At 40.7% G+C, this 13,590-nt stretch overlaps 2 protein-coding genes across 2 annotated transcripts in view; one reads left to right on the forward strand and one right to left on the reverse strand.

Moving 5' to 3' along the window:
* The window catches only part of RAD1 (RAD1 homolog (S. pombe)), a 23,538-nt gene extending 18,124 nt beyond the window's left edge, over window positions 1–5,414 (reverse strand). The window contains exon 1 of the mRNA XM_006875381.1: window positions 5,198–5,414. Within this exon, the coding sequence (XP_006875443.1) occupies window positions 5,198–5,392 (195 nt within the window). The 5' untranslated portion in view covers window positions 5,393–5,414. The remainder of the gene's footprint in view (window positions 1–5,197) is intronic.
* Window positions 5,415–6,284: 870 nt separating this feature from the next.
* Window positions 6,285–13,590, forward strand: part of BRIX1 (BRX1, biogenesis of ribosomes, homolog (S. cerevisiae)) — an 18,953-nt gene continuing 11,647 nt past the window's right edge. The window contains exons 1-3 of the mRNA XM_006875382.1: window positions 6,285–6,443; window positions 9,932–10,043; window positions 11,051–11,094. Coding sequence (XP_006875444.1) covers window positions 6,285–6,443; window positions 9,932–10,043; window positions 11,051–11,094 — 315 coding nt within the window. The remainder of the gene's footprint in view (window positions 6,444–9,931; window positions 10,044–11,050; window positions 11,095–13,590) is intronic.

Consider the following 13,590-nt stretch of genomic DNA (forward strand, 5'->3'; position numbering starts at 1 on the left):
CATAAGGTTGCTATGGGGCGGTACTGACTCGATGGCACCTAACAACAACCAAAACAGTAAATAAATCTGTGTTGGAAGAAGTGCAGCCAGAATGCTCCTTAGAAGTCAGGCTGGCTAAACTTGGTCTCTCATACTTTGGATATATCATCAGGAGGGACCAGTCCCTGGACAAGGATATCACGCTTGGCAAAGTGGAGGGTTAGCGCAAAAGACAAAGACCAACCCCCCCCCCCCCGCCGCCCCCCAACAAGATGGACTGACATAGTGGTAGCAGCAATGGGCATAAGTGTAGCAATGATTGTGAGGGTGGCCCTAGACTGGACAGTGTTTAGTTCTGTTGTGTATAAGGTTGCTATGAGTCGGTACTGACTCGTTGGCACCTACTTTTAGGCACCTAACAACAACAGCCCATTGGCTAAAGGCATAGCAGTGACTCAGGCTTCATACAAAACTTTTCAAAGTGGACATATTCCTGGTTCTAAAATCTTCTTTGTCTCTTTTTGCACCTATTAGTAGCACTGAGGCCACACGGCAAATAGCTAACACTTTTGATAATACCTGCAGGATATTAATTTCCAGTTTCTTTTGAGGACAGGAACGTCATTTATCCTTCTATTCCAGAGGTCATTACTGTGTACTCTGGTGTCAAAAAATGCTGAATTGACTCTGAAATGCCACCTGGATCATAAAAAGTCCTATTTATAGGAACAAATAGATACTTTACAACCAATAAAAGGAAAAGCTTTAAAAATCATGACTATTTTTAACAAAAATCCACTCCTTCCAGCTGATTCTGACCCACAGTAACTCTATGGTCAGAGTAGAACTGTCCAGAGGGATCCTGTCTCCCAAAGAGCAGCTAGTGGGTGTAACCTACCAGCTTTGCAGTTAGTTGACCAACATTGAACCCACTGTGTCACCAGGGCTCCTGTTTTTAATGATAAACCTAAAACAAATCCATTACCATCGAGTCGGTTCCTTCTCATAGCGACCCTGTATAGGGCTTCCAAGGCTGTAAATCTTTACGGAAGCAGAAAGTCTCATCTATCTCCGATAGAGCAGCTGGTGGGTTTGAACCGACATTAGCAGTCCAATGCTTATCCTACAGTACCACTAGGACGTCTTATTTTTAACAATGTTATTGTTGTTAAGTGCCGTTTGTTCAGTTCTGAGTTATAGTGGCCCTTTATAGGGTTTCTGAGGCTATAAATCTTTGCAGGAGCACAAAGCCTCATGTTTCTCCTAACTACAGTATTATTACCTCCTTAAATGACTCGATGTCACTAACAACAACAACATAGTTTAAGCATTGACCTGCAAACCACAATGCCCATTGGAGGTGTGAGCCCACTTAAAAATGGGCACAGGACATGAACAGATACTTCACCAAAGAAGACATTCAGGCAGCCAACAAACATACAAAGAAATGTTCATGTTCATTAGCCACTGATATTGTTGTTGTTCTGACTCATAGCAACCCTGTAGGGGGTTTCCTAGGAGTGGGTAGTGAGTTTTGAACCACTGACTTTGCAATTCAAATTGACCTTGAGGTCGACAGATGGAAATCAAAACAATGAGATATCATCTACCCCAGCATTAACTGTTGTTGTTAGGTGCCATCGAGTTGGTACTCATCCATAACAACCCTATAAACAATAGAAGGAAACACTGCCCGGTCCTGGGCCAACCTCACAATTGTTGCCACATTTGAGCCCATTGATGTGGCCACTCTGCCAATCTCATGGGGGATCGTCCTCTTTTACTCTGACCCTCCACCTTACCAAACATAATATCCTTCTCCAGTGATTGGTCCCTCCTGACAATATGTCCAAAGTATGAGAGATGAAATTTGGCCATCCTGGCCTCCATGGACCACTCTGGCTGCACGTCTTCCAACACAGATACAGATCCTTTTGTTCTTTTGGCAGTCCATGGCACTTTCAATATTCTCCTCCTACATCATAACTCAAAAGCATCAATTCTTCTTTGATCTTCCTTAGTCACTGTTCAGCTTTTGCATGTATATGAGGTTACTGAAAATACCATGGCTTGGGTCAGGCACACCTTAGTCCTAAAGCTGAAATCTTTGCTCTTCAACACTTTAAAAAGGTCTTGTTGATAGTTGATGCAAGAAGAATGAAGTCCTTGACAACTTCAATCTTTTCTCCATTGATAAGAACGTTATTTATTGGTCCAGTGGTGAGGACATTTGTTTTCTTTACGTTGAGATGCAGTCCATACCGAATGCTGTGCTCTTTGATCTTCATTAGTAAATATTTGACGTCCTCTTCACTTTCAGCAAGCAAGGTTGTATCATCTGGATATCACAGGTTGTTAACGAGTCTTCCTCCAATCCTGATGCCATGTTTTTCTTCATATAACCCAGCTTCTTAGATTTTTGCTCAGCATACAGGTTGAATAATATGGTAAAAGAATACAACCCTGTCGCACACCTTTCTTAATTTTAAACCAGTGTTCCCATGTTCTTTTCGAACAACTGCCTCTTAGTCCATGTACAGATTCCTCTTGAGCACAATTAAGTGTTCCAGAATACTCATACTTCTCAATGTTGCCTATAGATTGTCATGATCTGTACAATCGATAGCCTTTGCGTAGTCAATAAACCATGTATTTCTGGTATTCTCTGCTTTCAGCCAAGATCCATCGGACATCAGCAGTGATAGATATCCCTTGTTCCAGGTCCTCTTCTTGATCCAGCTTGAACCTCTGGAAGTTCTCTGTCCATGTATGCTTGCAGCCATTTCTGTATTACCGTTAGTAACATTTTACAAGCATGGGATATCAAAGAGATTGTCTGATGGTTTCTGCATTCCTTTGGGACACCTCTCTTTGGAATGGGCACAAATACGGATATCTTCCAATCAGTCAGCCAAAGAGCTGTCTTCTAAATTTCTTGGCATAGATGAGTTAGTGCCTCCAGTGCCGCCTCACTTTCTTGAAAGATTTCAATTTTTATTTCATCAATTCTTGGAGTCTTGTTCTTTGCCAATTCCTTCAATATATGTTGTACTTCTTCCTTCAGTATCATAGGCTCTTTATCATATACTATTTCTTGAAACGGTTGAACAGCAACCATTTCCTTTTGGTACAGTGACTCTGTATATTCCTTCCATCTTCTTTTGATGCTTTCTGCATCATTCAATAACTTACCCAGATAATCCTTCATTAACTAAAGTTGAGGCTTGAATTTTTTCTTCAGTTCTCCCAGCTTGAGAAATGCTGAGGGTGTTCTTCCTTTTTGGTATTCGAACTCCAGATCTTTGCACATTATGTTGGAATATTTGACTTTGTCTTCTCGAGGTGACCTTTGAAATTTTCTGTTAAGCTCTTATATCTCCTCCTTTCTTTCATTTGCTTTAGCATCTCTACTCTGAAGAGCAAGTTTCAGCGTCTCTTCTGACATCCATTTTGATCTTTTCCTTCTTTCTTGTCTTCTCAATGACATTTTGCTTTCTTCATGTATGATGTTCTTGATGTCATCCCACAACTCTTGTAGTTTCGGTCTTTAGTGTTTAATGTATAAAATCTGTTTTTCAGACAATCTCTAAATTCAGGTGGGATATATTCAAGGTCATATTTTGGCTCTTGTGGAGTTGTTTCCATATTCTTCAGCTTCAGTTTGAATTTGCATATGAGCAGTTGATGGTCTGTTCCACAATCTGCTCCTGGCCTTGTTTTGACTGATGTAGAGCTTTTCCATCGTCTCTTTCCACAGATGTAGTCTATTTGATTTATGTGAATTCCATCTGATGAGGTCCATGTGTGTAATTGTCTCTTATGCTGTCTAAAGAAGGTATTTGAAATGAACAAATCATTGGTTTTGCAGAATTTTATCATGCGATTTCCGGCATCATTTCTATCACTAAGGCCATATTTTCCAACTAGTGATCCTTCCTCTTTGTTCCCAACCTTTGCATTCCAGTCACCAGTAATGATTAATACATGTTGACTGCATGTTTGATCAATTTCAGATTGAAGAAGTTGGTAGAATTCTTCTATTTCTTCCTCACTGGCTTTAGTGGTTGGTAAGTAAATTTGAATAATAGTGGTATTAACTGGTCTTCCCTGTAGGTGCATGGATATTATCCTATCACAGACAGCGTTGCACCTCATGAATGATCTGGATATGTTCTTTTTGATAATGACTGCAACACCATTCCTCTCAATTTGTCACACCTGGCATAGTAAACTATGTGGTTGTCAGATTCAAAATTGCCAATACCAGTCCATTTCACCTCACTAATGCCTAAGATATTGTTTATGCATTCCTTTTCATTTTTGACAATTTCCAATTTTCCTAGATTCATATTTCGTACATTCCATGTTCCTATTATTAATGGACGTTTATAGCGGTTTTTCTTCATTTTAAGTTGTGCCCCACCAGCAAATGAAGGTCCTGTGGGCTTTACTCTTTAGTCCATTTGCGTCATCTTGAGGGGCAGCTCTACCTTGAGGAGGCAGCTCTTCCCCAGTTGCATTTTGATTGCCTTCCTACCTGAGGGCTCATTTTCCAGCACTTTATCTAACAGTGTTTCTCTGCGGTTCATACGGTTTTCAGTGACTAAACATTTGGAAGCAGTTCATCACGTCTTCTTCCTAGTCTGTCTGTCTGGTAGCTCAGTATTAACAGCAAAGTAAAAAAAGAAATAGAAATGCTGGTGAGGGTGTGGAGAGACTGGAAGCTTCCTACACTGCTGGGGGGCTGTGGGTTGCAGTCCAGTCTCAGCTGGTAACTGAGCCACTTAGCAGCTATGGGATTGTGGCAAATCGCTTAATGCTCTTGGCCACAGCATCCACATGTATACAAAAAGAATAACAGAGTTACCTCCTAAGACTCTTTCCAGCATTGAATGAGTTAAATGTACAAGGAGATTTTAAAAGTTTGTGGAAAAATTCTATTACCTTCTAGTTCCATTTTCCAACGAATTTTCTGAAACCTCCTACAGCATTCAAAAGGAGTGCCTGACCTATAGCTTAGCTTCATAGATTTGGGACATTATTAACCATCATCTCTGTCAAACAAGATGGGAAAAGAATACGTTTGCAGGACAGAATAAAAGCTCAGTCATGGCATTTTATTCTCTAACTTAAATGCGCTCTGTTAAGAGCGTTGGCATTCATTAAATTGGGTAACAAATGACTTACACCACAGGTTTAAAGGTGCCTACATCAATACCTGAATAAAAGCATTTGCTTGCACACACTTGGCTTTTTCCACTGTAACTTTGATTCCATTTTTAGTAGCAAAACATGTGGCATGATCTTGGAAATGAATAGCTTTCAGAATCGTCGAGAGATTCCTGACGTTGTCAAGGCTAGCCACCAAGCTGTAAGAATCCTCAGCTTGGATCTGCTGGGTTAGGAGGGGCATCGTCCGCTGCACAGGCGACTCCCAGGGAGCCAACACCTGCAAAACACCTGCGGAGAGTCAACAATAAAACACCAGCTCAGTTCTGGTGAAGTTCACCGGACCCAATAACGCTGGGATGGTGAACTGGACAAGCAAAGCTCGAATCCCCGCTCCGCCACTTAACTGTCACCTCTCTAATCTCCAAGTTTCTTAATCCAATTAATTTACTCAACTCTTCAATCTACAGGTTTCTTACTTAATTTACTCACTTCCCTAATCTACAAGTTTCTTAATTCATTTACCTGTTACCTCTGTAATCTACAGGTTTCTTAACGCACTTAACTGTCACCTCTGTAATCTACATGTTTCTTAATTTACTCACCTCTCTAATCGACAGGTTTTTCTACTTTCGTGTGGGAATAACATCTACCTGAAAAGGGGTGAGTTAGGAGGATATGTCCAACTGTTTCGTCATGCCAAACGGGCTACGTCATCATCACAGTGTCTGTATGAGGCCGTCTCGCGCCAAAATCCGTCTCCAAGTGAACAAGCCATGGGAGCCGATCTCAAGTCTCTCCGAAGATGCTTTGTCAGTCCCAGACAAGCCCATTCACTAGCCAGCCCGCGAGAAAGCATCGCAATCCTACCTTTGGGGTGAAGTCCTGAGTGACCCTCTCAGCCAGACCACTGGGGAAGCAAGGCCCGCACCCTGAGGAACCGGCCGGAAATGGAAATAATAACCACACTATCTTTGGAACGGCAATCGGCCTTCACAGCCGTCACCATAGAGTTGGAGACTAGAGGGCCGCGTGGACGGTAACCATAGACACCGGAAAGACTCACCATAGAGATCGGAAAGAGGGGAGAGTAGCCTAACCGGAAGAAAGGCGAAGAGCGAACACGACGAGGCAAGATGGTGGCTGCCAAAAGGAAACGGCATGGAGACTTGCCGATTCAGAACAACAGGCCGAAAAAGAGCAAAAAAGATTCCAGGCCACCTCCTAAGCTGCAAAACACGGCAAAGGAGGCGGAGGAGGACGAGAAAGACCGTATCCCAGGACCCGTCTGCAAGGTAAAAAAGACGCTTGAGTGGCACCTCTTGCCGCGCCACCTGGAACCGACCTAGTCACCCCTTAGATGATTCCAGCTTAGCTAAAATAGCAGTTTTCCAGTGTTGCGGGAACTAGTTTTCCGCTCTCCTGTGGACCCTGCTTTCGGAAGGCGACGCGCAGACTGGGGAGTTTCAGAGCCCGGATCCGGCTGACGGAAAAGCGATGTAGGGGTGCTCCGCGCCAGTATTCTGTATTCTAGTTAATCCTTATTTTAGAAGTTTACTTTTCCTTAGGTTATTACTCGTAAATACGTCCTTTACTGTGATTAAAACAAGAAACCAATCGCTGGTCATGCAGACTGATGGCAACCCCATGTGCGTCGGAGTAGAATTGTGCTCCGTAGATTTTCCAATGGCTGATGTTTTAGAATTAAGTGCCCTTTACCAAGCCTCCCTCCATCTTTTGTTTAAGTCTTTTGCATATCGTTTTCCAACACCATCTCTTGAAGAGACTATCACCTCCCCATGCGATATATTTAGGTGTTTTGTCAAACATCAGTTGGCTGTATGTAGATGGGTTAATTTCTGGATTTTCGATTCTGTTCTATTGATATGTGTATCTTTCATTGTATCAGTACCAAGCTGTTTTGACCACTGTAGCCATGTAGTAAATTTTGAAGTCGGAGAGTGAGAGGCCTCCAACCTTATTCTTCTTAAGCAGTGCTTTGCTTATCCTGGGTCTCTTTCTTTTCCATATAAAGCCTGCCCGGGCCCCCCCTTTTCAGGCCTTTCCTTAGTGGCTGTGTACATTAAACCAGTTTGCATCAGCCTTCCGGTGAGTAATAGTTAACATCTGCCCTAATTAGCCATTGTCAGAGATCCCAAAGCTTGGTATGCAGTCGTTGTTAGGTGCCCTGTGATTTGGGACCAGCAGAGTGACCCTGTGTGCGGTATCCCCATGTTTGAGCCCGTTGCTTCAGTGGCTGTGTCAATCCATCTCTTTGAGAGTCTTCCTCTTTTTAACTCATCATCTATTTCACCAAACATGTGCTTTTAGATAACGTAACGCCATTGCTCTTTAACTTGTTATTCTAGGCCAAGTAAACCATATGATTCTCGAGGCAGAATGGCCAATGCCTATCCATTATCCATTTCAGCTTACTAATGCTTACGATATCGATCTGTGTGTTCCACTGCATTTTTTTTCATGACTTACAATTCTCCTACATTCATACTCCATATAGTTCACGTTTCAATTATTAGTGGATGTTTGCAGCTGTTCTTCTCATTTTGAGTTGTACCCTGTCAGCAAATGAAGATTCTGAAAGCTGTACTCCATTGGGTGATTCTACTTTGAGGAGGCCGATCTTTCCCAGTTTTTTGAGTGCCTTCCAACTTGAGGAACACATCTATGGCACTATCTGATAATGTTGCGCTGCTAATCTCTCAGAAGTGAACTGCCTCTTCCTTCTTCCTAGTCTGGTTTAGTCTGGAAGCTCTGCTAAAACCTGTTTACCATGGACGACCCTGCTGGTATTGGACACATTGGGGGCATTGCTAACATCACAGCAACACGCAAGCCACCACAGTATGACAAAGTGACAGATGAGTGGAGTCTCTTGTCATTCATTCATTTTTAATTATACCATTTATTGTTAAAGAAACACCAGCATTCAGATATGAACTGCTTAAAACAAAATATGAAAGTCAATTTTTCATTGTAAGATGAAATAATTTTATACTGATTGTTGAAACAACATAAGTTTACTTACTCATTTTCTTTGTTGTAGGTTGTGTTGAATATTTTTTTTGAAGTAAATGTGTATATAGTAAAAATCTTGGTAACCCGCATCCACTAAAGAATTTAATCCAATTTATCTCATTCCACTAAAATGGCGCAGGACGTTTTTGCATTTAATTACTAATATTTGAGTTACATTTAAAAAGAAGTTGCATTAAGGGTAGCTAATTCACATGCATGTTGTTATTAATTGCTGTCAAGTTAGTTCCAACTTAAAATAACCCTGTTTAGGATTTTCTAGAGCAGCTGGTGGATTTGAACTGCTGACTTTGGTTCACAGTCCAGTGCTGATGCTACAGCGCCACACCAGGAGTCTTCACTAATGCATGTATATATTGCTCTTGTTTTATTCAAATGTGGAGGGGCACCACAGATTATCTGTGTTTGGGACTGCACTTGCCTTAATCAGGCCCTGTGTACAACATTGTCACAGTGTGTCATTTGCTGATGTCATCATATCTGTAATGTTGCCAACCCTCAAACACAAAGATGAAATTTATAAAGATACTGGAGTCCATTTATGACAAGGCCATCTGAGCAGAACCCCATGGAATACCAGGACAATATGCATTCAACAAATTTAGTTTACCAGGCACTGCCTTGGGGATCGGAAAGGTGATTAGAATGTAACCTCTTCCTCATTAAATTTTGGGGTTTAGAAGCAAACTAAGAATTATCTCACTTAAGTTGTTACTTTTTATTCTTAAGGAGGTGAGCACAGTTTGTTAGACTTTTTAATTCGTAAAACATAGAGCTCCTTAGCTACTCCAGGTACTGTGGGGAAAAGAATTGCCTTTGATTTGTTCATTTCTGTGTTGCTCATACTTAGTAGTACCACAGCCCTTCCACATCACAGATGATACAAACTGGACAAATGTATGAATAAATAATGTCGAGCATCCTGCTCAGTGTGACAGACTCTAGGATAGGATGTATGCTGAATAATGAAAGATAGATTAATATTCTAGCCCTTCTATTCATTAACTGTGAAGTTCTGAACTCTTTTCTCATCCAAGGAAGAAATTGGGTTTATTTTTATGAAGAATAAATTGACCTTCTGTTAGGTTTTCAGTAAATCTTAGTGCCAATATGCTTCTTTTAAGGAGCTAAAACAAAAGTATGATAGTTTCTTGGTAAAATCTGTGCGGTGCAGAGCATCCAGTTTACTTTTCTCCTGACAAAGTTAGCCTTTGGACTGGCTCTCAAAGGAAGAGTAGAGTTCTGTTGCTCAAAAATGGAAGGCAGGCAGCAGTACAGTTGGAAAGAAAAAGACCTGATCAAAGGTGTTCAGGAAGGAAACTGCTGAGATCTAAAGACTAGAGCCTGATTAGTGTTTGTAGACAGTTGATCTGGGGGAGTTAGGTCACAATGGAAATGTACTTTGGAATTCAACTCTAAAGCTAAGTCATCTGGCCTTTATTTTTCAGTCCTGAGGAGTAAGGATGTGATGGTTGTTAAGTGCTGGTGCTAGTTAGCTATATCATTTGAAGAGATCCTGTTTGCAGTAGAGAGATATTAAACAAATTGTTTTATTTACTAAATTACTCAGTACAATGAATGAGCTTATTTCTTTGTATATTTATGGTGAAACCTCAGTTCCCTGAATCACACACATGTCAGAAGAGGCGGGGCAGACTGACAGTCTTGAAACTTTTTTGTATGTAAGATGGGGTTTCAGAATCATAACACTCATTTTCCTTTTCTTTAGGGCAAATGGAAGAATAAAGAACGGATTCTCATTTTTTCTTCCAGAGGAATAAATTTCAGAACAAGACACTTAATGCAAGACTTAAGAACGTTGATGCCTCATTCTAAAGCAGGTGCCTTTATATCATGACTTAAAAAACTGTGTTTATAAAGGTGTTTCTATATATACATGAGGGGGCTTCCAAAAGTTTATGAGGAAATGGAATTTTTCCACAAACTTTTTGAAACCCGCTCACATATTCACTTACAATAATGCTTTATTTGCTCAAACTTGTTGGGTTAAGAACCACATTTCAAGTGCCATGTTTTTTCCAGTTAACATTTTGTTAGAAATTCTAGCATACGCATTAGACATTTTCTTCGCTTTCTTAAGCAACATAATCCTAAAAATTTTTAAACACTTGTCAAAGGTATGGAAATGTCTTCAAGAAGTAATTCTCTCAGAGATCATGGGATACTTGGAATAGTTTGCCCTTCTAAACAATTTAGTACTCATGTATTGTGTTCTGAGGGGTTTTGTTGTTATTGATTGGTTTTGATTGTTTTTAATTAATGGCCCTGAAGTAGGGTTTAAAGCAACTTTAAGGTTGGGGCCAAAATACGTCTGAATGCCAAGCTTTTTTTTTTGTTGCTGTTGCATTGCATTATCTGATGGGCAGGAGAAGGTTTCTCACCTTTGCAGGTGTTTTTACATCTGTGTTGGGAGGTCGTGTGGGCTTTTATTCTAACAGCTTTCTCCTTTAGACCAGCATTTCACAACCTATGGACTCTGATCATTTGAAAGCATTTTTTAACCAGGACATAATGATTCAAAATTGATATTTTCATCAATTCAGATTTTAGTTTATTGAGTGTTTTCTTAACAGAGTCTTAAGTTTGTGAGCATTTTTTTAATTTTTAAAAGGGACTCACAGAATGCTTGACCTTAGACCGTACTTTATAATTTCTTTCAGTTTTCTTGATTTTACAAATGATCAAAGTATTAAAAAGGTCAGGCATTTTCTGGTCTAATCAGTTTGCTCTAATAAACAGAAGTCTGAGCATCTGTATTCTAGATGAAATATGGAATTTGATGAAAGTAGATTTGGAATCTCTTCTAATTATGTTTTCCTTTTTACAGATACTAAAATGGATCGTAAAGATAAATTATTTGTGATTAATGAGGTAAGGTAATTTTGGGGAGTTGTTGTTGTTGTTGTTAAGTGCCTTTTGAGTCGGGTCCGACCCATAGCGACCCTGTACAGGGTTTCCGAGGGTGTAAATCTTTACAGGAGTAGAAAGCTTCATCTTTCTCCCGCGGAGCGGCTGGTAGTTTTGAACCGCTGACCTTAAGGTTCGCAGCCCGATACGTAACCACTACGCTACTGTAAAATGTTTTAGGAATAGAGTATTTTGCGTTCAATATTTCAGCATATGCTCATATTTTTCTAAATGATTACGTTTTCTTTTAATCATTGCTCTATTTGAGCCAATTGTTTCTGCCATTGGGTCAATCCATCCTGTTGAGGGTCTTCTTCTTTTTTTCCTGACTTTGTACTTTACCAAACATAATGGAATTAAAAGCTGTTATTGAGTGCAGTCGAGTTGCTTCTGACTCATAGTGACCCTTATAAGGTTTCTAAGGCTGTGTTTTTGTGGGAGCAGAAGGCTTCATTGTTTTCCTATAGAGGAGCTGGTGGGCTCACACTGCCAACCTTTGGTTCATAGTCCAGTGCTTCTCCTTCAGAGCCATTGCACTCACATTAAAAACTAGTAATAGATTCAATTTTCAAAATATCCCTAGGGAGAGTATACCCACAAGTATGTACAGCTTTGACAGGATATTTGTACATGGGTATTAATATTTGCCACAAATATGTCCATGAATGTAGCGCAGCATACAGGGAACAGAGTTATAAAAACTTCTTAGACTTTACCATACACCTTGAGGGAATGAGTCATTAGGCCGGGGGCCTCGGGACCATTGTCATGGAAGCACTATGGTCAGTTGACATAACATAGTCCACAGAGACAATGTTCTGTTTCTTACTTTGATGATGGTGCTGTTAATTGCTGTTGAAACAGTTCTGACTCATAGCAACCCTGTGTAGGGTTTCCAAGGAGTAGCTGGTTGGCAGCCAGTGCTTATCCTACTGTGCCATACCAGCGACTGGGACCTTAAATCTCATGAGTGGCCATCTAGGGTGCAATTACTGGTCTCTCTATGCATGGAGGAAAGAAGAGTGCCGAAAATTGGAAACAATTAGTCTGATGGACTAATGATCATGGGGACATCAGTCTTCATGACCCTGAGTCCCAAAAAAACTAGGTGATACCTGGCTACTGCTACCAACTGCTCTGAAAGGGATCGCTTTAGAAGGTCCTGGATAGAGTGGGATAAAATGTGAATCAAAACTCAAAATCATAAAGAAAACTTACTGGTCAGGTAGAGGTTGATGGAACCCTGAGACTATGTGCCCTTGGTCACCCTTCAGGTCTTGACCTCAGCTTATCCCCATGGCTCTGTCTTCAGCCAAACAGCAGATAGTAGGACAATACCACTAGTGAGGTACACACACCACAGAATGGTCAACCGTTTGAGATCATAAGGGCAGCATGCATTTACCAATGGACAGAATTCAGAACAGTGGGGAACGGAGGAGAAATGGGAACAAAAAACAGGGAGGAAGTGGGCTAAGTGATGTTACATAGAGGGCATAGAAATTGAGATGAAATGAAGTATGTGATTTGTTGAACGTAATACTGCACTCTAAACCTTCACTCAATTCACAATAAAAAGTTAAAAATACATTTGTAACCCCGGGGATGCTAGATATGCATTTTTAAAGCAAATTTTTCAAATTTTCAAAGAATTATTTAAGATTAATACATTTTTTCAGCTGTTGTTGTTGATAAGGACCTCTGGTAGCGTAGTGGTTGTGAACCGCAAGGTCAGCAGTTCAAAACTACTAGCTGTTCTGCGGGAGAAAGATGAGGCCTTCTGCTCCTGAAAATATTTATAGCCTCAGAAACCCTATAAAGGGTCACAATGAGTCAAAACCAACTCTACAGCACATTACCACCACCACCATTGTTGTTGTTAAATACCTTAGTTCTGACCTGTAGAGACCTGTATAAGATTTCCTAGGAGCAGCAGATAGCCTTGAACTGCCGACCTTGTGATTCACATCCAGAGCTGATCTGACAGTACCAGGAGTCCGTTTTAGCGTTTAGAAAGATTTCAAATTGTATTCATTTAGTACAAATTTTGCAGTCCTGGTGATGTACTGGGTTACAGGTTGGACTAGTAAGCACAAGGTCAGCAGTTCAAATCCATAGCCGCTCCATGGGAGAAAGAAGAGGCTTTCTACTCCATGGCTTGGGTCAAGGACTTCATTCTTCTTGGATCAACTATCAACACTCATGGAAGCAACAGTCAAGAAATCAGACGATGTATTGTATTGGGCAAATCTGCTGCACAAGACCTTTTTAAAATGTTGAAGAGCAAAGATGTCAGCTTGAGGACTAAGGTACACCTGACCCGAGCCATGGTATTTTCAGTAACCTCATATGCATGCGAAAGCTGGACAGTGAATAAGGAAGACCAAAGAAGAATTGATGCATTTGAGTTATGGTGTTGGAGGAGAATATTGAAAGTGCCGTGGGCTGCAAAAAGAACCA

The sequence above is a fragment of the Chrysochloris asiatica genome, unplaced genomic scaffold (genome assembly GCF_000296735.1).
Source record: "Chrysochloris asiatica unplaced genomic scaffold, ChrAsi1.0 scaffold00324, whole genome shotgun sequence".
In the NCBI taxonomy this organism is placed as follows: domain Eukaryota; kingdom Metazoa; phylum Chordata; class Mammalia; order Afrosoricida; family Chrysochloridae; genus Chrysochloris; species Chrysochloris asiatica.